Genomic DNA, 26,476 nt, shown 5'->3' on the forward strand with positions numbered 1-26,476 from the left:
ATGATAGCAAGAAAATGTTATCTCAATGGGAAGAGAAAAAAATTTCATAAGACAAAATCACATGCATTTACTTAATTATGTTTTAGTTTAATTTACTTGAAAATATGGGAAAAGGCCTGGAAGGGTTATTTCCTTAATGGTTAAAAAGGTCTTTCTAAGAATGCCCTCCCTGTTCTGGGAAAAATGATTTTAATATTAAAAATATGTTGAAGATTCTGCTCATACAAAACTGGGATTACATGTATTTGGAAGGTGTCACAAGAAGGAAAATGGAAGGTATTCCTGTCTAGCAGACTAGAAAAAACTGATGGTTAGAATTAGAGAGAGAGTCTTTTCATTACTATTAATTTGGTTTGGCCATGAAAATAGGCCAAAGGTAAGAACCAGAATTCTGTGCCAGCCTCTGCTTTACCCACTTCCTAGTTGTTGTTTTTTAATAAAATGAGGGGAAATAAATTTTTCATGAGACCCATTGAGCTTCTTTATGAAAAAGTATTACTTAAAGGTAATATCCGATATTACTCAAGCAAAACAGAATTTCATAGTGTTTAATATTTCAGCAAGACAGTTCCCAGGAAATGGACTCAAGATAATAATGATGTGGTGAATCATTTCAAGGCTTATTGCTTCAAGGTAATTTGTGTCATTTTTTCTTCTTCCCCAAGATCAACGTTGGATGCTCAACTGATAGCTCATCTGCTGAGCCAATAAAACTGGAATTTTCAAGGGACTTTGGGGCAACCTGGCACCTGCTGCTCCCCCTCTGCTACCACAGCAGCGGCCACGTCAGCTCCTTGTGCTCCACTGAGCACCACCCGAGCAGCACCTACTACGCAGGGACCACCCAGGGCTGGCGGAGAGAGGTTGTGCACTTCGGGAAGCTGCACCTTTGCGGGTAAGGACCTGCGGCTTTATGCCACATTTATTTTTCATTTGGTGGTTTTCTTTTGGCATCATCATTGACTTTATTGGGGAAATTTCCACCTTCAAATTTCTTCTTCAGTTCTTCACTTGAAACAGACTGATGTATGTTTAAAACATGGGACGCTGAACTAACATACTACTAACTTATGGTTTGAAGATAGATTTAAAGGAGCACAAAAGGGACAGCACTCTGTCGAAGGGTTCATATCCCCCTTGGTTCTTTATTAGATCAATTGGAAAGCAACAGAAATATGACTTTCCCCTAATGTAACCCTTCCCATTCCCTCCTCCATCACAATATAAATGCAGTAGGAATTTTATGGCTTTCAAACATCTACCGATGTTTCTTGTGCGGGGAGAAGACACATGGAGGATGGAAGCCTACAGAATGTTTTGCATGTCTCAAAAAAATTGTTAGTAGTCTTTCCACAGGCATTTCTACTTTTTCAGCCTCTGTCAGCATTTTTTTTAAATCCTCACCCAAGAATACGTTTTTATTGATGAGAGAGAGAGAGAAACATTTATCTGTTGCCTCCCATATGTGCCCTGACCGGAATTGAACCCAAAGCCTTTTGCGGTACAGGACAATGCTCCAACCAATTGAGTCACACCAGCCAGGGCCCTCTGTCAGCAATCCTGTTACATATACAAGATGGTGCAAAATTAGGTTTACAGCTGTAAGTGAAACACAGAGTACTGCCACAAGAGCAAGTATATAGATCAATGGGACAGAACAAAGAGCCCAGAAATCAACCTACACCATTATGGTCAATTAATATTTGACAAAGGAAGCAAGGGCATACAATGGAGTTAAAGCAGTCTCTTCAATAAATGGTATTGGGAAAAATGGACAGGTACATGCAAAACAATACATCCAGACCACCAACTTACACCATACACAAGAATAAACTCAAAATGGGTAAAAGACTTAAATGTAAGTTACAAAACCATACAAATCCTAGAAGAAAACATAGGCAGTAAAATATCAGATCTCTTTGAGCAACATTTTTGCTGATGAGTCTCTGAGGGCAAGGGAAACACAGGAAAAAATAAACAAATGGGATTACATCAAGCTAAAAGGCTTCTGCACAGCAAAAGAAACCATCAATAAAATGAAAAGGGAACCTATGGTATGGGAGAACATATTCACCAACAATTCATCTGATAAGGGGTTAATCTCAAAAATATATAAATAACTAATACAACTCAACACCAAGAAGACAAACGATCCAATTTAAAAATGGGTAAAGGACGTGAATAGACAGTTCTCCAAAGAAGACACACAGGTGGCCAATAGACATGAAAAAAGCTCAAGCTCACTAATCAGGGAGATGCAAATTAAAACTACAATGAGGAATCAGTTCACACCTGTCAGAATGGCTAGTGACAATAAATCAACAAACAACAAGTGCTGGCAAGAATGTGGAGAAAAGGGAACCCCAGTACACTGCAGGTGGGAATGCTGACTGGTGCAGCCATTATGGAAAACAATATGGAGTTGCCTCAAAAAATTAAAAATGGAACTGCCTTTTGACCCAGTGATAATTCTTCTGGGTATATATCCTAAGAATCCCAAAACACCAATCAGAAATAATATATGCACCCCTATGCTTAAAGCAATGTTCTTTACAATAGCTAAGATCTGGAAACAGCCCAAGTGCCCATCAGCAGATGAGCGGATAAAAAAAGCTATGGCACCTTTACACAATGGAATACTACATGGCTGTAAAAAAGAAGGAACTCTTACCTTTGGGACAACCTGGAGAGACCTAGAGATTATTATGCTAAGCATAATAAGCCAGTCAGAGAAAGGCAAATACCATATGATCTCACTAATATGTGGAATCTAATGAACAAAATAAACTGAGGAACAAATAGAACCAGAGTCATGGATACATGGAACAGACTGACATATGTCAGAGGGGAGGTTGGTGGGGTGCTTAGGGGGCTGGATAAAGGAAGGTAAAGGGATTAGTTAAAGAACATATATGCATAGCCCATGAACAAAGACAATAGTGTGGTGAGAAGGAAGGTAAAGGGATTAGCTAAAGAACATATATGCATAGCCCATGAACAAAGACAATAGTGTGGTGAGGACCAAGGGAGAGGGGACAGGGGCTGTGTGAAGGTGAGCTAAGGGGTGCGGGGACTGGAAGACATCCGTAATAGTGTCAACAATAAAAAGAAAAAAATTTAAAGAGAGAGAGGAAGTCAACAAAGCAGCTTGTCTCAAAATTTGTCTTTTCCCTCAGAATAAGGACCTTATTCTTTAGGGTATGTTTAAAAAAAAGTATTAATATTATACTTACAAGATTTACATTCCTGATGTGAAGCTCAGCATAATTAGAAGTCTTGGGTGTTCAAGCAAAACTATTAGTACTTTTCCAAAAGGGTGAAAAGGAATTTTCAAAAATCTGCATTATCTTTGAACATAAATCTGTTGATTCCATTTCATATAATCAGCATAATGTTTATAATTTAATTGTTAAGGGCTTTAATATTTTGTGTTGTTGAATATGATATTTACTTATTTTTTAAATTTATTTTTATTGATTTCAGAGAGGAAGGGAAAGGGGGGAGAGAGAGAGAGACATCAGTGATGAGAGAGAATTATTGATCTGCTGCCTCCTGCACGCCCCACACTGGGGATAAGCCCGCAACCCAGGCATGTACCCTGACCTGGAATCGAACCATGACCTCCTGGTTCATAGGTTGGAGCTCAACCACTGAGCTACCCTGGCCAGACAATATGTTATTTATTAATTCTTGCTATTTACAACAGGATATTCTTCTAATAGACAATCTGTGTTTAAAAAAAAAAAAGAAAGCATTTCTAAGCAAAATGTCCTCAAGAATCTTTAGAAGTGACCGCCGAGGAGGCAGGGAGAATCTCTGGAGAACATTGGAACAGGTAGAGCTGAGGATTCAGCCAGCACAACCAGAAAACTGCTACGGTGGGGGTATGGGTGGGGGTTGGAGGTGGAATAAGCTTGTAGCTCAGTAAAATCTTTTTATCCAAAATCAGTTGTATTATTTAAGGTTACATATTACAAGAAATATAAAGATGTATAAAAAAGTAGAAGAACTTACTGGAAACATACTGGAGAATAATAACATGGACTCCACTCAGGAAGTGTGAGGCCATCAGCAACAGAAGGTGTGATCCTCATTTTTATCATATTGGTATTAATATCACTCAGCAACCATAGCTCTCATCTTCTGGAACTCATGACTTCACATTTCTAGAAAAGAAAATCTGAGCCAATCAGCTGTGGCCAGAAAGTCAATAGCAACAGAAGCCTGGCTGCCCCCAAATCCCAGCTTACGGGCATTGTAAGCAGGGAAAGGCGCCTGGAGAGCCAATCTCTTAGGCCCCTGCAACCAGTACCATGACCATTATGGTATTGCTGAGAAGCTCTAGGTTTTCTCTTTAATAGACCTTTAATTTCCCAGCTAATTATTAAATAGAAAACAACCCTACGTATAGGTTGTAAGCCATGACTTGAGATTGCTTTGACAACTGAGACTTGCTTCAGCAAGTTCCCACATGAAAAGAATATTATTTCAAGGAGTAGGAAATAAGGTCACAAAGATCTGCCAATCAGAAGTTCTGAGTGAAGAGATCCACTCCAGGACAGTGCCCTGGTGCCGCGGCGCCTGCCTCACTTAGCCTTTGGTCATGTCCACCAGACTGTTGGCACGTAAGGCATGATGATGTAATTTGGAAATATGAACAAGAGAAGTGTAGACACTAATATTTTCGCTGACTGGTATTGTCGGTTTAAAATATCCCTCCTCCAATTATAACTAAGGTACAGAACTCAGACCATCATGTTATTTGTATTCCATGTTGTTTCTATTTCTATGAAAAGAAAGTAAATCTGTTAAGGAGGCATGCCCACTCGCACAATGGTATAAACCTATCTTTCAAACTGCATTCAACCATTTCTGCAAAGAAAAGAATTTGCCTTCATAGTGGTGTCTAGTCCTTGTTTCAGGAAAAGAATTAACACTCTTCTTAAAAACCACACAGGCATGAATTGCTGGAAGGCAAAAGTCAAATTTTCTCCAACTCACTCAACCATCCCTTGGTTTGTATTCAGCACAGTACATAATAATGGCACAAGTGCTAGATGCTAAAAAAATATATAACCCAAGTTTAAATGACCCCTTTCTGTGCATTTACTGGACATTGGGCACCATAAAAAGTATTTTCAATGTTTTCAGGTATAGAAATGCATTTTTTGCCTCCACATGTAGGCAGTTCACATTTGAAGCGTAAGTGTTGGGCTTCCGCTGAATTTTATTCACACCACCTTTGTGTCCTTTTCATCTAGAGTTCTTTTGTCTTTAAAACTCCTGATTGCTTTTGCTTTATACAGTTTCATAATGAGTCAACCAAAACCCCTATTTCATGAAAGCACTGTTGTGTGCTTGAAATTTTAAGTTTACATTTAAAGAACAGGTTCTTTTGAATACCACTGGCTTGGGAGAACAGGCACTGACATTCACCAGGGAGGGTGTCAGTGAGAGATTTTCAAAATAAGATTTCAGGAGAAGACAACCACAGTGAGACCAGGCCCTTCAGCCCATTTATCATAGCGCTTGCAGTTTCTGTGTCAAGGCAGGTGAACAATAATAAATATCCAACCAAGGTGGTTCATTTGTATTCAGAACACTTGAATAAATAAGAAGTTCAAAAAAATCCATGCAGGCTTTTGTTCAAAGAAAAACTCCAGCCATTTCCCTCAGCTCAGCAGTCTGAAAGTTCAAAAGGTAGGAAGTGCTCCTGGCCAAGACTAAACTCTGACAAGTATTTGAAAATAAATTTAATTATGAACTGGCATTTTGGGGGCAGCTTAATATAGTTAGAGGCTTGATATAAACAATGAAGTTGGGGTTAAAACTTGATTCCATCTGCTTTGCTCTCTACTAAACTTTAGAAACCTAATAAAAGCTCCTAATATTGACTTCTAATTTCTGTTTTATTTTTTTAATATATTTTTTTATTGATTAAGATATTACATATGTGTCCTTATACCCACATTACCCCCTAACCCCCCTCCCCGCTCATGCCCTCACCCCCCCGTTGTCCGTGTCCATTGGTTAGACCTATATGCTTGCATGTAAGTCCTTTGGTTGATCTTTCCCCCTTAACCCTGCCCTCCCCTACCTTCCCTCCAAGGCCCGACAGTCCAATCAATGCCTCTCCATCTCTGGATCAGTCCTTGTTCATCAGTTTATGATGTTCATTATATTCCACAAATGAGTGAGATCATGTGGTATTTATCCTTCTCTGACTGGCTTATTTCACTTAGCATAATGCTCTCTAGTTCCATCCATGGTGTGGCAAATGGTAAGAGTTCCTTTTTCTTCTTCCTCTTCTTAAAGAATACCTTTCAGCATTTCATATAATGCTGGTTTGGTGGTGATGAACTCCTTTAGCTTTTTCTTATCTGTGAAGCTCTTTATCTGACCTTCAATTCTGAATGATAGCTTTGCTGGATAAAGTAATCTTGGTTGTAGGTTCTTGCTATTCATCACTTTGAATATTTCTTGCCACTCTCTTCTGGCCTGCATGGTTTCTGTTGAGAAATCAGCTGACAGTCGTATGGGTACTCCCTTATAGGTAACTGACTTTTTTTCTCTTGCTGCTTTTAAGATTCTCTCTTTGTCTTTTGCTCTTGGCATTTTAATTATGATGTGTCTTGGTGTGGTCCTCTTTGGATTCCTTTTGTTTGGGGTTCTCTGCGCTTCCTGGACTTGGAAGTCTATTTCTTTCACCAGGTAGGGGAAGTTTTCTGTCATTATTTCTTCAAATAGGTTTTCAATATCTTGCCCTCTCTCTTCTTCTGGTACCCCTATAATTCTGATGTTGGTACGCTTGAAGTTGTCCCAGAGGCTCCTTACACTATCTTCGTATTTTTGGATTCTTTTTTCATTTTGCTTTTCCGGTTGGGTGTTTTTTGCTTCTTCGTATTTCAAATCTTTGACTTGATTCTTGCGATCCTCTGGTCTGCTGTTGGGAGTCTGTATAATATTCTTTATTTCAGTCCGTGTATGCTTAATTTCTAGTTGGTCCTTTATCACAACATCGAGGGTCTCACTAGATTTCTTAAGGATCTCAATACATTTATCGGCGGTTTCCATAAAATTCTTGAAAAATCTTAGAACCGTGGTTTTGAACTCTATATCCAGTCGTTTGCTGTCCTCCATTTCTGTCATTTGTGACCTGTTTCTTTGTCTTCGCATTTTGTCTGCTTCCCTGTGTTGGTAGAGTGGTTTTGTGTGCTAGGTGTCCTACAGGGGCCCAGTGGCTCAGCCTCCCCAGTTACCTGAGGTCTAATTTCTGTTTTAAAAAGTATTCTGAATTTGGTTTCTACTATAATTAAAAATTGGACAGATTCACAGGGCACAAAAATGAATGTACATTGCCATCTCTATATCTGTCTCCTCTGAAATAAATCCATCTTCTTTGAATTGAGTTTTGTACATAATAAAATATACTAAACTATTTCTGGACCCCTACCTAAATATATAGATTATTCCCAAGGGGCTAACTATCATCAACAATAAAAGGCAATTCACTTACAAATAAAAAGGAAAAGTACCTTTGATTTAAAAAGAAATTTAGAAGTAAGAGACATCGGTCTAAAAATAAATCTGATTTTGTCACTCCTCTCTTTAAAATAATCTATTGGGGCTCTCTCTTGACATGGTTGATGATAAACCAATAGAATAAAATAAGGCTTTTCACAACAAATTCTATGCAACAAACACTTACTGAGCATCCACTGTATGTGAAACACTATATGGGGCACCACGAGTGGGTGCAAAGAAGAAAGAGGCATGGAGATTGGCCTCTAGGAGTTCATAGCCAATAGGAAAAATATGCTTTTAAGTACCTACACCTGTGACAACTATAATAATGGAAATCCCGTCAGAATTATGGAAGAGAGAGAAATTAAAGGACTGGTTATCTGCTGTCTGACTCAGCAAGTTCACTACTTTACCCAAAAGAATTGAAAATAGGTATTTAAGCAAATACTTGTTCACAAATGTTCGTAGAAGCACTATTCACAATAACAACAGGGTAGAAACAAACAAATATCCATCAGCTGGTAAATGAATAAATAAGTTGGTATACCCATACAATGGAACATTATTCAGTCATAAAAAGGAATAGAATTCTGATATTTGCTACAATGTGGATTAACCTTGAAAACATCATGCTAAGTGAACAAAGCCAGGCACTAACAGTCACCTATTTTATGAGTCTAATTATATGAAATATCCAGAATAGGTAAATCCATAGAGACAAAAAGTAGATTAGTGGTTGCCTGAGGCGGGGAATAGGGGAACCGCTTAATAGGCACAAGGTTTCCTTTTGGGGTGATGAAAATGTCTTGAAACTCTATAGAGGTGATGGTTGGCTAACACTGTGAATCTGCTAAATACCACTATGTTGTGTGCTTTAAATAGTTAAAACAAAAAATATATATACTTTTGTGTTATGCAAATGTCACCTCAACTTAAAAAACATTGTTAAGCAGAATGTAGATAGAAGGTATGAAAGAAGCTTCACCAAGAAAGTCAATATTGAAAAAAATTGCATCCCTGGCCAGGTAGCTTAGTTGGTTAGAGCATCATCCCTATATGCCATGGTTGTCACCCAAGAATCAGGGCACATACAAGAATCAACCAAGAATGCATAAACAAGTGCAGCAACAAATTGATGTTTTTCTCTCTCTCTCTCTCTTTCTCGTTCTCTCTCCCCCTTTCCCTGTCTCTCTAAAATAAAATTTTTAAAAAGAAAAAGTTGGGCCTAGCTAGTTTGGCTCAGTGAATAGAACATCGGCCTGCAGACTGGAGTGTCCCAGGTTCAATTCTAGTCACGACCACATACTCAGGTTGTAGGCTCGATCCCCAGTAGAGGGCGTGCAGGAGGCAGCCGATCAATGATTCTCTGTCATCATTGATGTTTCTATCTCTCTCTCCCTCTCCCTCTCCCTTCAACTCTGAAATCAATAAAAATATATTTTTAAAGAAAAGAAAAAGTTGGAAGATCAGGTGGAATTTTGACATAGTGATAGAATTGGGAAGGGCTTATAAGGAGCAAGAACTGTATTCGCAAAATCTCATAGATTGAGGAATGGAGCTTGTGTTCCCAAAATTGAATTATATTCTCTGTTTCTTGAGTGTGAGTCAGTGATAGTAACTGCCCACTACTCATTGATCAGATGTGCTTACTTTGAAGGTATGTTGTTCTGTTGATTAGCTTTTAAAAGACTTGTTCCTCTTTTCCAGATCTGTGCGTTTCCGATGGTACCAAGGATTTTACCCTGTTGGCTCTCAGCCAGTGACATGGGCCATTGATAATGTCTATATTGGTCCCCAATGTGAAGAGATGTGTAATGGACATGGAAGTTGTATCAATGGAACCAAGTGCATATGTGATCCTGGCTACTCAGGTCCAACCTGTAAAATAAGCACCAAAAATCCTGATTTTCTCAAGGATGATTTTGAAGGTAATCTCTTCTTATAAATTTTATGTAGCTTTATGAAAGAGCTTACATTTTAAACAAAATTTGTAATTTGGAAGTAATCACTAGGTTTCACTCTAATACTTCATTAGTTATCACTGCAATTGAAACTACCCAAGCCTTCATTTAGTTCTGAATTTTACAGGGTTCCGTTTTTGAAACAATGGTCAGAGAGAGAGAACAAGACTGTAACTGAGAAAAACTACGGTTATTTTCACCACTTTTGCTATCACATGTAATTTCTCATTAATGGTAATTTTAGAAAATGTCTATAGAGGGTTAATCTTCTTGGATGAAAGGAAAAGTTTCCAGAGATGGAAATTCCTTTCATTGCTTTACCACCAACTCATTAAGCAGCCTCTTATCACTCTCTGTACCTCAGCTACCTAGAATCTAACATTATATGTGACGATAATGTTACAACATAGAAAAATACATATGATGTAATCATTGAAAGTATTCACAATTAAATATCCTTTGGATATGCACTCTGATAAAACTGTGGAAAAACATCCTCATAAGAGAAAGTCCTAAATAAATGTAATAGCTATCTATATTAGGATAGTGAGATTAAAGATTTTTTCCTTTGTCCCAAATTAAAGACTTATTTTCTTTTTCCCAAGTTGTCTATGAAATTATTATATTTATGGTTTTAAGGTACATTCTAAAATTACATTTAGGTAATATCAATACAATGGAATATTATTTAGACATAAAAAGGAATGAAATACTGATACTGGCTACAACATAAATGAACCTTGAAACATTATGCAAATGAAGTTCTGGAACGAGGTAGTGGTGATGGTTATACAGCATTGTGAATGTGCTGAATGCCATTGAGTTGTTCATGATGAAAATGGTAGATTTCTGTATTATCTGCATTTTACCACAATCAAAAAACTGAAGTAAATCTATGATGAATATCTGAGGAGATTTGAGAGCTTGTTTTGAAAAATATTGTTGAATAGGAAATATCAAATTATCCTGAAATTTCTCCCATTACAACGGTGTTAAAGCTATGTAACACTTGTCTGATACTGTCCTCACAGTAGCAAGGACATAGTGAAGAAGTCTATGGAATGGTCACATACCCTCCCTTACTTTTGTCCTGAATCGCTCTGTGACTAGCCAGTGTCTTCCTTTGCGGTGTAGAGGAGCAGAAAGGAGGGACCCATCTGGCTGGACCATAGGTACTCAGGAAAAGTCCCCCTCCTTCTGTCCTGTGGACCCTTAAATAACACAGCCAAGGTTAAGCAATTCAAACTTGCTAAAATGTTGAAGAGGCCTCTTATCCCAAATCTATGACTTCGATGTTTATGACTTCATATTTTGGAACTACACAAAGCACTTACCATATTCCTAAAAATATATGACTAAATAAATAAATAAAAATGATATGACTATCATTGGAGTCAGGTAAACCACATTTTTTACTTTTTTCAGGTCAGCTGGAATCGGATAGATTCTTACTAATGAGTGGTGGAAAGCCGTCTCGGAAGTGTGGAATCCTTTCTAGTGGAAACAACCTCTTTTTCAACGAAGATGGCTTGCGCATGTTGATGACACGAGATCTGGATTTATCACATGCTAGGTAATCACTTTGGAATGTTGTTGGAAAATTACATTGTGATGTACAGTGGCAGAACATCATCGAATCAGAAAGAGATCTCAAAGACAAGGCCTTCCATTGGAAATGCTAAGTTTCTCACACCAACGACTCCATTAAGACACAGTTTACATAATTTACATTCTAAAACTGAAAGAGAATTGTGCAATAACTAGATCAGAAGTAAAATACCAATAAGCAGACAAAAGTTAACATCTGGTATTTTATAAGATGGTGACTAAGAAATGGCAATATTTAACTTACTTTAACTTCAGGAAAATAATGTTGCAACTTCTTTATCCATCTTCTACAGAGTGCTTTTCATTAGCACTTGGACTGTGTAGAAATTATTTACACCGCGCTTAATAGAAAGCCTAATGGAAATACCATACACCCTCGAATTATTTACAATTAACTTTATATCCATTAGCAATTTAAGTTAAGAACATTTGAAGTGTAGCCTTATTCTTTATAAGCATTTCTGTCCAATGACTCGCTCATGCACTCGAAGCACTCATTTTCTAAATTGAGCGCAGTCCCTCAGAAACAAGCATTTAGAACTGGCTCAGAGGATTATGTCCTGTCAAGAAGTGAATCCTTTGATCAGTTGATGAGTGCCAAACACTGAGCCAGGAAAATAAAGAAGACAATATAACATGTGTAAAATGGAACCCTGACCTATTTTTGCAAGTGAACAAAAGAATGATGTTTTTGTTTTTTGAAACATTTCAGAGCAAATTAAAATACATCATGACATATTATCCTCCCTTCCTCCTAAATCTTTTATTTATTGAGTTATAAATTTGATTATGCCCCATAGAAAATACAATTCTATCTGTGAGATAATAATTTTACAGTTAGAGGAAACAAGATGGTGTGTATCACCATCCTATTTTAATGCATATGACTTAATTTGATGCTCTTTTTTTCAGATTTTATCATTGGCATCTGAGTTCTCTAATTTAAAAATTATTAGGTTTTTCTAAATCTGATATGGTTTATCTATGACTAAATTAATAAAACGTTTTCCCAATACAACTAGACAACATGCTAAAAGTTTTTCTCTGTAAATGACCACTGTTTTTATAGATATAAACGTCACTAGGCACTAACCATGTATTTTTTCCATTAACCCAATGTTAAAAGCTCCATTATTTATCTCATCTGAGTAGCATGCTGTGTAGGATTTGCATATATTGACCTCAAAATGCTCTGTGTAAAATCCCAATTTTCTCAGGTTAGGAGATTTATACACAGTTAATGGAGATAGAGGAGAGGAGGAACCCATGAAGAATGCATGGTTTTATATATGGAACTGATAACTTTTATTATAAGCCCCAATATATTTCATGTGTGTGGCATGCATACATAATTGGCTGTATGCATTGGATTACACATGAATTTTATTCTGCATTACCAGGTAGCAAGCAGCCAGACCAGGCACCAACAGTTTGCCTGCCAAAGATAACATGTGAGCTCGTTTTCATTGGCACCCCAGCTGCTTGCTGCCACTCTGCCCACCTCCCTGCCAGCTGGAAAGGCTGCACTGGCTGGCCGCCACAGTTCTCCATGGCCGGTATCATCCATCGCAGACCCAGCAATAGTCAGAGGTTGGCATAGCCCACCATCACCACCACCCCACACTCATGCTCCCCTGCCCCTGGCACAAAAGACAGAAAAGAGGCCCAGGCTTGACACACCTCTTCCAAAAGATGTCTGGACTTTTACAAAGAGGTGTTACAACTGGTGAATTTAAATGTATCTCCCAAAACCAATAATATGAGATCTAAAAATCTACTGGTATAAACTGAGAATGAATGACTTCACCTATAAATGAGGTAAACTCTATTAATTATATTCTTCCTATTTCGGATACTAAGGACAAGGATCCAAATTTACCTTAAATAGATAACAATAAACACTCCCAAACCTGGACAGTCTTCGGACCCCTACTGTCTTCTCATACAATAGCCAAAGGGTGCAGTGAATGCTCACTTTCCTCAGATTCGCCTCTGTGGAGGACTGCAAAATAGAAATATGGGTGCAGAATTGCCTTTTTTCAGATTTCACATTTTATTAACTCCCTTTAGCATTAAAAAGAAAATCGGGCTTTGAGATGATTTCTTTGGACATTTGTTAAGTCGTTATATTCATTAAAGCCATGCACTCCTCGTATTACCCCGAGTGCTTGTGTTTTGCTAATGGTGCGAATTTCTCACTGAAGTAAATATCTACAGTAAGTTTCACTCGTGTCAGATTTGTGCAGTTCTTCATGAGACTGGGATGCGGTAAAGGAGTTCCAGATCCCAGGAGCCAACCTGTGCTGCTGCAGTATTCTCACAACGGCGGCCTCTCCTGGAGTCTCCTTCAAGAGTTCCTTTTCAGCAACTCCAGCAACGTGGGCAGGTACATCGCCCTGGAGTTACCCATGAAAGCCCGTTCTGCTTCTACACGTCTTCGCTGGTGGCAGCCCTCTGAAAACGGGCACTTCTACAGTCCCTGGGTTATCGACCAGGTCAGTCCCTTCAGAATTAACGATTAGAATGTTGTCACTTATCTGAATGTGGCCTTAGACAGCAGCCCCCAGTTCAGTAGAGAAAGCCCAGGATGGGCGGTTGAGTGACTTGCCCAAGGGCACACAGCGAGATTAGATGTGGCATTTAGCTTCCTTTCATTCTCTTTTCCTTCAATTGCCTGAGCCTATAAAATAAATGACACAACAGAAGGCCCAGGTCCTGCTCAGAGAAGTTTCTGCCATATGGGTAGAGGGACTTTATCAAGCGTGATACGAGGTTATAATTCTCTGAAAAGGAAAATGTGCAAATTAGCATTGGTGCCACAGGCAGTAATGCCCAAATCCTCTTTCCCAGCCTTTGAAGGAAAAAATAAATAAACCTGCCTAACATCCTATGGACAACTCTAAAGGATCTTCATATATAATAAAATGCGCATCAAATAGAACTCAAAGAACCTGTTAACAAACTGTAGAATCCATACAAAGAATTAAACTGAAGTGCCTTAGGGTACAACTGTCCTTAAATAGAAATTTTACATGAAAAAATAATCATATGTAAGCCAAATTTTGCTTTTCCACATATAGTTTCCAAAGGCACAATTTGGCCCATGAAAGCTGTAAATGGTTTTGTCAATCCTTCCATTTGTTTTCACAGTTTTTCATGGCTTCTTGCCAGATGGCCAAACAGACCACATAAACAAGAGCATTCAGAAAGGCCCCCTAACGTTGTGTTTGCTGTATAATGCCAGTTGTGACCAATCTGACTGCTAAAAACAAACAAAAAGATTGTACTTTCTCATATCTTCAAGCCGAACTGAAAATTTGTGCTTTTTTAAAATTACATTTCAGATTCTTATTGGAGGAAATATTTCTGGTAATACAGTCTTGGAGGATGATTTCACAACTCTGGATAGCAGGAAATGGCTACTTCACCCTGGAGGCACCAAGATGCCTGTGTGTGGCTCTACTGGTGATGCCCTTGTCTTCATCGAAAAGGCCAGCACCCGTTATGTAGTCACCACAGACATTGCTGTGAATGAGGATTCCTTTCTACAGATAGATTTTGCCGCCTCCTGCTCAGTCACGGACTCTTGTTATGGTAAGTATTGCAGATGCAGGTAGAGGGACAGATGTGTATCAATAGGCATCTAAGGCTTCCTCTATCAAAGGACTACATTACACCTCTGATTAGTCTGAAAGTAAAACACAGGAGCACTTTGAGTCAAATCATAACTGCATTCTTGAAAAACGTATGTAAATTGAGTTTTAGTAGTTTATTTTTTTAATCTTTTTTTATTTTTCAATTACAGTTGACACACAATAATTTCAGGTATTTACCCCAGTGCTTAGACCTTATATAACTTATTAAGTGATCATCCCAATAAATCTCTTACCCATCTAACACCATACACAGTTATTAGGACATTATTGACTTATTCCCTATGCTGTACTTTACATTTCTATGACTGTTCTGTAACAACCAATTTGTACTTCTTAATCCTTTCATTTTTTTTCATCTATCCCCCAACACCTCTCTCATTTGGCAACCATCAAAATGTTTTTCTGTATCTATGAGTCTGTTTCTGCTCATTCATTAATTTTGGTTTTTTTAGATTCAATTTTTGATAGATATGTATTTATTGCTGTTTTATTGTTCATATTTTTTATCTTTTTTTTCTTCTTCTTAAAGAAGGCCCTTTAACACTGGTTGGGTGGTAATGAAATTCAGCTTTTTCTTGCCTGGGAAGCTCTTTATATGTCTTAGATTCTAAATGATAGCCTTGCTAAGTAGAGTAATCTTGGTTGTAGGTCCTTGCTTTTCATCACTTTGCATATTTTTTGCCATTCCCTTCTGACCTGCAAAGTTTCTGCTGAGAAATCAGCCGAAAGTTATGTGGGCATTCCCTTATAAGTAACTAACTGCTTTTCTCTTGTTGCTTTTAAGATTCTGTCTTTGTCTTTAACCGTTTGCATTTTAATTATGATGTGTCTTGGTATGGGCCTCTTTAGGGTTATCTTGTTTGGAACTCTCTGTGCTTCCTGGACATGTATGTCTATTTCCTTCACCAGATTAGGGACTTCCCTAATATTTTTTGTCAATATTTTTTAAGTAGGTTTTCAATTTTTTTCTCTCTCTCTCTTCTCCTTCTGGCACCCCCATGACGCAAATATTGGTACGCTTAAAGTTGTCATAGCATATTCTAAGCCAACCTCATTGTGACCAGTTTTCATCCTCTCAATTGTGCATGTACACATCGTACTCATACATACCTTGCTCACATTAATGGGCCTATCTTAGGAGAAATAAAAACTGACATTGTTGCATACTTGGACTCTTCACCAAAACTTATAGGCCTGGGGCCCTCCTGGTCTTTCACCACCCCAAGCCACTCTTCTTCCAAGGGATTCAAACTGGAATGTTCACAAGGACCTTCTTCTGTATTAGATTCAAAGGGAATGCTGGAATCTGAGGAATTTGATTACTTCAAAGGTCCTGCAAAATCCAGATTTTTCACATTTATTAGTTTGAACTTAATGCACATATCTTAGGGGGAATCCCAGAAGTATTCGTGCTACCTTATATTCAATCAATCAGCCAAAACTAAACTAGACAGTAGGAGTGGAACTTGGAAAAGTGTAAGGTTCATACCCTGTCCTCAATAGGTACAGTCTAGTCCAGTGATGGCGAACCTAGGACACGCGTGTCAGAGGTGACACACAAACTCATTTTTTTGGTTGATTTTTCTTTGTTAAATGGCATTTAAATATATAAAATAAATATCAAAAATATAAGTCTTTGTTTTACTATGGTTGCAAATATCAAAAAAATTTCTATATGTGACACGGCACCAGAGTTAAGTTAGGGTTTTTCAAAATGCTGACACGCCGAGCTCAAAAGGTTCGCCATCACTGGTCTAGTCGAAAGAATATTTCAAAAAGTTAGAATCCAATAAATGACTAAATCAAATGCTCCATGGAATTGTACTGATCCAAAATGTAATGAGAGTTCAAAGGAGAGAAAGATGTTCAATGGTTGGTCGATCCAAGGAGTTTGGTAAGATTTCAAGAAGGACCTAAGTCTCAAGTAGCATTGATTGTTGGAGTGGGTTTGAAGGGTGAATGGAGAGGAGGAAAAAAACCCATGCCATCTGGCAGCATAAGCAGAGAAGCAGAGGTAGAGCTCTCCTGTTCTATGGGGGAAACTGTGAGCAGACCATCCTGAAGGAGACCAGAGTGCTGAATTTAAAAATAGAAAAACACTTTAAGGTCCAAGATACCTACTCCCTCATTAGCATAGGAGGTTAATGAGGACTCAAGGAGTTAAGTTATGACATGGTTTGCCTATAGCAGCACCAGGACAGAAACTCTGCCCTGTAAACTCAGCCATGTGTGCTTTCTACTGTCGGTTGGTGCAGAGTCTTGAGAGAGAGAGGTTGAACTGAACGATAAAATGAAAGAGGGAAGTGGAAAAGCACAGTTGGCAGCACAGTGCCTCAAAAAGCAGTCACAGGGATTTGTGCTTGACCAGGTCATGAATAGGAAGGCACAAGTACAGAGGAATGCCTTGGTATGTTTCAGGGAGATTAGCCCAAAAGCTGAGGAAGGTGGGGAAGGAATCATCCCAGTGAAGAAGCCTCAGTGGTAATCTCTGCGGGAGGCCATGAAGACCTGAACTGTAGGGCAGGAAGAGAAATGGAATGGGTAAAATCGATACAAGACAATGCAAACAAAAAGGAAAGAAGCAGCAGATCTCACAACTAGGTGATGGTTGAGTATAGAGGGTAAAGAAGAGAGAAGAGTAAAATTTTGAAAATAACTTCTAAATTTTGAACCTAGAAAATGAGTGCAAAAGTTTTGTCATTGATAGAATTTGGTAGTTAAAAATATGTTTATTTATGAGGGGAAATGATGAGTGTTTCTTTAGCTTGGGTGAAAGTAGCTTTGAGTGGAGATATTCTTTAGTGAAGAGGACTTTCAATATGCAAAGCAGGAACTTTGTGCATATTGTGCATGACAATATGCCAGCATCAGCACCATGCAGAGCTGAATGAACATTTGTTGAATGAATAAAATCAATTCTGAGACATAAATTGGGCACAGAGTTAGTAGTTGAAGCCCTAAGAGTATAGAGGTAGACAACAAGACCTAGCCATTTTGGCTCAGTGGATAGTCTGCGGACTAAAAGGTCAATTCCAGTCAAGGGCACATGCCCGGGTTGCAGGCCCAGTCCCCAGTAGCGGGTGTGCAGGAGGCAGCCAGTCAATGATTCTCTCTCATCATTGATGTTTCTCTCTATCTCTCTCCCTCTCCCTTCCTCTCTGAAATCAATAAAAATATTTTGAAAAAGAAAAGAAAAGAAGACCAGAAATGGAGTCTGGAAGAATGTCCATAGTTGGTAGCTGTGTTAGTAAGCACAAGAGTCAGAGGGAAAATGAGACAGTTGATTTCCCAAAGAAAAGAAAGTATAAAGAATTGGGGGGGGGAAGAATCAGGGAGTGATCAATAATATCCAGTGCCCTGGGGTGAACAAGTACAATGAAGACTAAGACAATCCATTGTATTTAACTAGAAAAGGCTGGTAGGTACCTTTGGGTAGTGAGTGATCCCATACTGGCTGTACCTGAGAATTACCTGGAGAGCTTTAAAGCTCCTGACACCTTGGCCATGCCCCAGAAGAGTGAAATCACAATCGTTGAGGGTAGGACCCTGGCATCATTAGTTTCAAAAGTACCCAGCTGATTTCACTGTGCAGCCAAGATTGAGAATCACAGCCTTAGAGAAAGTAATTTCAGTAGGGAGGTGGGGGTTAAAGCAGTTTATAAAGCCTTCAGAAGGGAATAGAGAGAAAAAATATAAAATGGGAAGTATAAATTGAATGTTTCAGAAGAAGAGAAAGGAAAGAAATATCTTTCCAAAGGCCCAGAGCAGATTGGGTACTTTGGCAGAATTACATGGCTTTCTGATTTCCCAGTATATACTATTACACAGCAGAGCAAGATGTATTTCCGTAACATATATTTTATAACTATTAGGTTAAATCATAAATATATATAAATTATGACAATTATGACTATTATGACTTTTGCTTTAACAGCTTTGTTATGGTGGTTCTGAAAGTTACTCAATATAAAGAATGATTCAGTAAATTTTACTTATATTTCATTTGATTATATTCCCTTAAAAGAAAAATTATGTTAATATGGAAAATGTAAAAAATAATAACTAGTGATATACAGAGGGGAAAAATCAAACCAGGAAACATCTCAAAATAGGAAACATTGTAAGGGGGGGAATCATTAATATTTGATTGAAATGAATACATAAGTAATTATGGCTCCTGGGTCTAGAGACATATATTTCTATTCAGAATAATGCCTTCTATTTCAGCTATTGAATTAGAATACTCGGTAGATCTGGGATTATCGTGGCACCCATTGGTAAGGGACTGTCTTCCCACCAATGTCGAATGCAGTCGCTATCACCTGCAGCGGATCCTGGTGTCAGACACGTTCAACAAGTGGACCAGAATCACGCTGCCTCTCCCTCCTTACACCAGGTATGGCTGCTTCTGTGTGTTGTGAACCCAAATGTGATCTAATTTGGCATGTCAGATCTCAGCACAGCAAGTTTAAATGAGATATATAAGTTTTGTTACCTATTGATGGTATTCCCCTGCATGAATTAAGTCTTTCTTGGTAAGTAACATAGAAACCAGTTTTTATGATGACATTGTTTTGTCTTTTCCAAAAATAATAGACTTTTACTTACTTTTAACTCTAATATTTTTAAAGAATGACATATGCAAGAAATCAGTGAGCTTCTCCACCTTCATTCACTTTGCCAAGAACAAGTCTTAAATTTAAAACAGGTACACTAGATAGAAAGTACTGGTAGATTTCAATAGACTTCGTTTTCTGCCACTCAGACTACTGTAAATATAGCAGTGAGTGGTGTCAGATAAATGAGGTATTTGCTATCATAAATGTGTTTTAAAATTAGTGTCTGTTTCTGAAATTTTATTTTAAATAATATCTTGAAAGTTATCACCTGGAGCATTTTTTATGTGAAAAAACAATTATAAATACTTTATTTATTGTGTCTATAAGAAATGATGGTGGCTTCACTTTAGAGAGATAGTAAAAAGGTAAGTGGGGAAAAAAAGAAATGATGTTGGCTTAATAAAATTGCCTTGGTAAAGGCATAAAGTTAAGTCTAAATATCTGTGTGCTTGCAACTGTTTGAGTAAAGCAGATAATCCACCTTGTCTAGTGGGATGGTGCTACATGACTCTCCTTTCTCCACCTAAGTAAGTGCTAATCATAGGAAAGTTTTAAAATCTGTATAGGAATTCCTGTTCCCTCCAAGAAAATGGCAATCAGTTGCTGTCCTCACAAAAGAAGCAAAGCAACCGATGCAGTTTATGGAAAAGGAGTTATAGTGTGGACTCATTATTGTTCTCTCGACTCCCCACAAGTGAAGAATGAATAAATCTTCCTAGAACATGACCATAAAATTCAACCATTCATCTAGGGCGTAACGTTTCTTAGGATTGTCAAAAATGGGCTGGTTTCAGTTACTGACAGCCAAGGGCTGCCCTACAATTGCTGGCTCAGAGGTACGAAGCTATATTAACTGTCAGCACAGTTGCCAAGTTTAAATGAGATACGTGAGATTTTGTTGCTCATTAAAGGGATTGCCATGCATGAATTATTAAGGCGATCTTAATAAGTAAAATAGAAAAATAAACCTCCATTAAGGCAGCAGTCTTTTAAGTCTTTATGTATTCTGTGAATTATTACCCAGCTACTCGGTAGCATTTTGCAAATAAGTGACATTCTAAGATTTACTCCAGCTAGTCATTATCCCCTTACGTCTTTTACTCAAGGAAAGTAATTATTCCTCATCTTTTAACCTATCATTTAATTGTCTCTTACACATACCTACAAGAATTTTAACCCTTTCAAATTATATTTGAAAAATCTGATGAGAATTTATTTTCTGTTGCTATTGTATTGAAACTGTACAGTTAATTTATTATACTACTCTCAAAGCTCACACTGTACAATGGTTTTAAAGTCAACACTGCCTTTTGGATAAGTCAACAGGATCCTAGGGATAATTCAGAAAGAAACGTGTATGTTGGAGCTCAAGTCAGACTCACTTCTAACATGCTCTTCCACATGCCAAAGATTAGAACAGTGCACCAGGCTTAGAGTACTTTTTCTCCAACACAGATTAACATATTTATACTATATCTGTTCTTATATCCACTCACTTTTTAAACATGGTGTTTCCTTGTTTTGAGTTGAACTTACTGTCTCAACATCTGTGAAGTGTTGACACATCACTGTTTATGTTGTCCACCAGGACAGAATTGGGAATTTTAGTTTGTAGCTCTTTCCTATAAGCAAGCATGATCTGACAAATTAAAGCCATGTGCTACCTAGGGTGTGGCAATGTGCCAGTGTAGGTCTCTCCACTCACTCACTTGTGACCCCAACCTAGGATCCCAGAATAATTGGTACAGTGGTGGTAAGTCAACTGAAGTTGGTTGTCCACAAATTAACATCAAACCATTAACCAAATGAAATGGCCAGTAGTCATCAGTCGTGATTATTCAACCATTTAGTCACTCATTAAATATTTTTAAAGTGTCTAGTTATGTGCTAGTTCCATGTGAGGGGCTGAACTCATTCCTGCCTCAAGGTGCATTTAGTCCAGTAGGAAGGGGAAATCCCCAGTAATCACAGAAGTAAACATACAATTCAGGTCTGATAAAAGATGGAGGACAGTTGCATGATGCTAAGACATTGCATATAGTAGGGAGATTTGCCTTGGTGAAGAAAGCCAAGGAATGCTTTCTTGAGAAAGGATGATTGAGGTAAGATATGAAGGATGCATAGGAGTTAAGTAGGTGGAGAGTAAGGGGAAGAGTGTTGTATGTAAAGATAATAACTTATAGTAGGAGGAAGCAGGTATTTGAGAAACTAGACGAATGGATCAGAGAAAGAGAGAAGGTAGAGTGAGGTGTGAGATGGTGAGATCATGAAGATCATTGTAGGTTGGACTAAAGATTTGCAGATTTGTTATATGAACAATGAAAAGCCTGCTAAAGTGCCTGGGAATAGGGAGATGTGATCAGATTTGCATTCAGAAAAGTTTATTCTAACTGGACAGCAAATTGTGGAGGATAAGAATAGATGTAAGGAGACTTTAAAAAAAACAGTAAGTGCTAGTATCTTGGACTAAAATGCAGCAAACATGAATAGAGTGGAGAAATTCAAGAGAAATGGAGGCAATAAAATTGACATCTTTTACTCAAGGAAAGTAATTATTAAATGGGCGTGGGAGGGTGAGGGAAAGGGCAATGTTGAAGATGACTCCCTGGTTTCTGAATTGTAGAACTAAAGGCATGCCGGTGCTTTTCAGTGGTAAGGGAACACAGACTAAATACAAGGTACATCACACTCTGCTGCAAACATTGTTCTATGTGAACATTGTTCTTAATAAATTGTGGTAGATAGAACCATAGTGTGTATTCTTCCCCATATACACTGGTTAAGTTAGATCATCCTAGAAGACCAAAAAAAAATGAATGGAAAACATTGTGCTTTAGTGGAGGCTCCAGCTTTGAAGCAAGCTTTGAAGCAAGTCATTTCATGTTCCTCAGCTTCAGTTTCCCTATCTGAAAAAATTGAAATACTTTTACCATAAGAAAATTGAGTAAACGTGCATGGAAGTGTTTCAGACATTGTAAGCATTTATTAAAATATAAATCATTTTTATTTTTTATAAGTTAACCACCTGTCACACTTGTTTATTGTCAGACTTAAACTTCAGTCAGATTAAGAAGTCTTCCTAAATTAGCTTAAGCAAAGTGAGCCCATGGTTGCAGTGGGATGCTATGTTAAGTTCCTGTAGGAGTTTACAATATGATTGGGGAAAATGAGAAGTATACCTAATAAACAACTTAAAAATAATACATGCTGTGTGTAAGTTAGAGCTTCACTAAGGAATGGGCTGGAAATGCCGTAGGTATGAAGAAAGGAAAGACAGTGTTCAATGCCAGAGTTTGAGAGGGTTTTTTGGAAGAAAGGGGCCCTCAAAGAATGGCTAAGAATTCAGTGGGTAAGAAGAATATTCTAAATTGGGAACCGTGTGAACAGGCCACATGAGCCTGGGTAAAGCACAGGAGTTGCTGATAGAAGCAGAGAGTTCGTGTCTGGAAGGTGTGGAAACTTGTGAGTAGAGTTGGGTTAACTTACAGCAAGTTTGAAGCAAGGCAAATGAGTTTAGACTTACAGGAAAAATTAACTATGGTGGGTTTTGAGATGAGAATATTCTTCTAAGGAAAAAAGTTGGGAGAACAGAGAGACTTGAGTAAGAGGAAAGTGGCCAAGGAATTGTGAGAATGACCGCACATGAAATAACAAGGCTCGTGCTATGGCTAACGTGGAGGATATGAGGCAGATACTATACGGCATTTCAAAGACAGAATCTATAAAAATCGGTAACAATTTCTTCAATTGCACACATCAAGAGGTGACTCTAAAGTCTGAAACCCGAAAGAGTGGTGAGAAGAAGTGGGAAGAGAGTTAAAGTTTATTCCAGGAGGGACAATATGGCAAATTTAATCAATTGATGCTGAATTAAGTAATATTGCTGGAAATACAAGTGCAAACAATCATTTGACAGAGATACAAAGATTGGGGACAAGCAAAGATAATAAATTTGGAGGCATGATCATAAGGGTGATAGGCAATGCTGTAAAATTGTATCAGCTCTCCATAGGAGAATATTTAAAAAGAAGAGAAAGAGCCCAGCCAGTGTCCCTCAGTGGTTAAGGGTCCACTCATTAGCCAAGAGGTCACCAGTTCGATGCCTGGTCAGGGCACATGCCTGGGTTTGGGGCTTGATCCCTGGTAGGGGGCATGCAGGCCAATAGATGTTTCTTTTTCATCAATGTTTCTATCTCTATCTCTCTCCCTTCCTCTCTCTCTAAACTCAATTTTAAAAAAAACATATTTAAAAATATATATGTAGATTATTATTTTAAAAGAAAAGAAAGGATACCTAAATTTCATAGCAGAATGAGTGGAAATGACTATTAAAGGAAGCAGGAGGATGCAGTCATGGAGGCAGAAGAAGAATCAGAATAACATGATATTGAAAAGCCAGTGAGAATAGAGTGAAAAGCAGGAAGAAAATCCTGAAGAAAAAAGTTTCACAATAAATTTACTAAATTTAGTCAGTGACCTTCAAAAGAACAGTTTTAGTAAGACACCAAAAATAAATACAGCTTGTCTGGCCCCAGAGCCCGTGGGCTTAATCGCTGTATTAGTACTACATCTTTATTGCTTGCATGAGAGTTATAGTCCTAGGAGACATAGGAAGGGAGAATGCTAGGAGTTCTTGAGAGAAACTGAAAATAAGATAGGAAGATGCCAAAATCAATTTCATAGCCCCTAACCTGAATCTGCCTCCTCTCCTTTACTAACCCAAGACTAAAAATAACAGGTGGCTCAAGTGGCTTGGGTTCTTGAAATGTCACCTGAGAACCAGGGTGAGTCAGTGGAAGGGCAGGTAACTCAAATCCACCCAGAAAGGTAGAGGGGGAAGCTGCCACTGGAAGGCTCAGGTGTGACTTGACTATTTTAAGTCACAGTTTGAAGATGATCCACTCCCTTATACTGTCCCTAATGACCTAGCTGATACCAGAGTCTTTAAAGATTAACTACACTTTGGAAGCCAGGTGGTTTTAACCACAGCATGGAAGCTACTTAATGTTTGCAGGAAGTTGAAGGGAAGGTGATAAGCACATAAAAGGGCTAGGAGATTGTGGAGTAACTGGGGTGATAAGATGGGGATGGAAGAGGCTATAGCTTTTTGCAGTTAAATAAATTTAGGGAGGGAGGATATTTTCAATGATATTTCCACCTATTATAACTATAAATGAAGAAAAGGTCTTATTCAAAGAAAACCAGATAACTAAGCCCAATATTTACTGAGTTCACCGTGGAGAAAATATTCAAGGGAATTACAAGTTTATTTTTTAAAGGGGAGATTCTTTAAACTTACCCTGGTATTCTTTTATTTCCCTCCATTGTTATGTTCAACTTAGTATCTTTTGAAAGACATTTGGCAAGCATTCATATGACTGAACACCTTGTTAAAATTTTTCTGTGAAGTCAAGGAAGCCTTGGACTTCGCTTCCCTATCCATCTTCGAATGCATTATTTTGATACTTTAAGCTTTGCTGCTATAACTTGACCAAATGTCTGCTGGTCATTCAGGACTACAGAACATAAAATGATTTTGTCTACTATAAACCATTGTACCATTGATTTTCACATACTGAATATATTAATCGTATTTTGTCGTTATGTTAAAACAAATTAAATCTATTTATATTTATATTGCAACAGAGACTAAAACTATTTCCAGAAATTCTGCATTCCCTCTAAGCTTTATCAGTTGTCGACCTTGTTGCTAACGTGTTATTAGAGAAATTTGAAATTTGGCTGTACTTTGTACATATTGCTATGTGTGGATTCTTCAGAATTGTTAAGATTGTTTTAACAAATATAAGTAATTCTGCATTGAGAATGTATTTTGTAAGTTATAGGAAGTTCCCTTCATTTGAAGGATGGACCAGTGGATTTGATGCCTCAGTGGGCTTACTCAAAACTGTAGTTTTTATTATCATTACTATTATAATTATCAGCAAAAATAATACAACCTTATTTTATCAAAAAAGGATATCTCTTCTCTTTTATTATAATCATCCAATCAAAATATTATCATTTTTTGATGAGTATGAAGGGACCACAGATTATTTTTGGCTCATGTTTATCTATTTTACATCCAAACATACAAAATTGAAGAGAATAGTAAACTATACTTCCACATAATCACCCCCCAGCTTCAACAATTATCAATTCAGGACCAACCTTGTTTCATCAATAGCACCACTCACTCCCACCCCTATCTTGAAGCAAATACCAGACATTATATCACTTCAACTGTAAATGTTTTAGTATATCTCTAAGAAGGACTTTTTAAAGAACGTATTGTTATACCATTATTACACTACAATTTAATAATTTTTTATTCAATACTTACTCAGTATTCAATATTCAGATGTCCCTGTTTGTCTCGTAAGACCTGTTATAGTTTTTTTTTCAAACTAGGATACAAATCAATATAATTGGTTGATATACCTCTTAAGTCTCCTTTAACCGGAATCCCCCTGCCTGTCTTTTAAGATGAGGACTCAGACGCAGGAAGGTTATTTGATTTTCCCCACAGACACACAGACAGTGTCTGAACCAGGATTATACCAAAGTCCCCCATTTGCTCTCTTTCTAGGAAGAAAGGCCATGCGGGGTGGCTCACTTACATTCTTCTATTGCTAACTCTAATGCGCTTTCCGCCCTAGTTCCAGAAAGTTATCATGAAGGATCTAGGTCACCTTATGAGGGTACTTTACCTTTATCACATGCTTGGGGTCATAACCTGTAGTCCAGACACTTTCTCCTCTCATGCCAGTTTTCAGACCTCAGTGTATTTAATGAGACATTTAGGAGGAAGGAAAATTAAATGACATTCATTCATGGTGAGATCAGTGTTACCTAAAAATGCCAGAGCCTATTTTTTTAAAATATATTTTATTGATTTTTTTTACAGAGAGGAAGGGAGAGGGATAGAAAGTTAGAAACATCGATGAGAGAGAAACATCGATCAGCTGCCTCCTGCACACTCCCCACTGGGGATGTGCCCGCAACCAAGGAACATGCCCTTGACCAGAATCGAACCTGGAACTCTTCAGTCCGCAGACTGACGCTCTATCTACTGAGTCAAACCGGTTAGGGCGAGCCTATTTTTTCT

General features: G+C 37.9%; 1 protein-coding gene across 1 annotated transcript in view; it reads left to right on the forward strand.

Annotated features, from left to right (window-relative positions):
* RELN (reelin) overlaps positions 1-26,476 on the forward strand; it is a 475,654-nt gene that overhangs the window by 406,672 nt on the left and 42,506 nt on the right. Inside the window, exons 46-51 of the mRNA XM_005862985.2 lie at positions 666-895; positions 9,232-9,452; positions 10,911-11,058; positions 13,330-13,588; positions 14,438-14,687; positions 18,977-19,145. Of these exons, the coding sequence (XP_005863047.1) occupies positions 666-895; positions 9,232-9,452; positions 10,911-11,058; positions 13,330-13,588; positions 14,438-14,687; positions 18,977-19,145 (1,277 nt within the window). The remainder of the gene's footprint in view (positions 1-665; positions 896-9,231; positions 9,453-10,910; positions 11,059-13,329; positions 13,589-14,437; positions 14,688-18,976; positions 19,146-26,476) is intronic.

This window comes from Myotis brandtii, unplaced genomic scaffold (genome assembly GCF_000412655.1).
Source record: "Myotis brandtii unplaced genomic scaffold, ASM41265v1 scaffold17, whole genome shotgun sequence".
Lineage (NCBI taxonomy): Eukaryota > Metazoa > Chordata > Mammalia > Chiroptera > Vespertilionidae > Myotis > Myotis brandtii.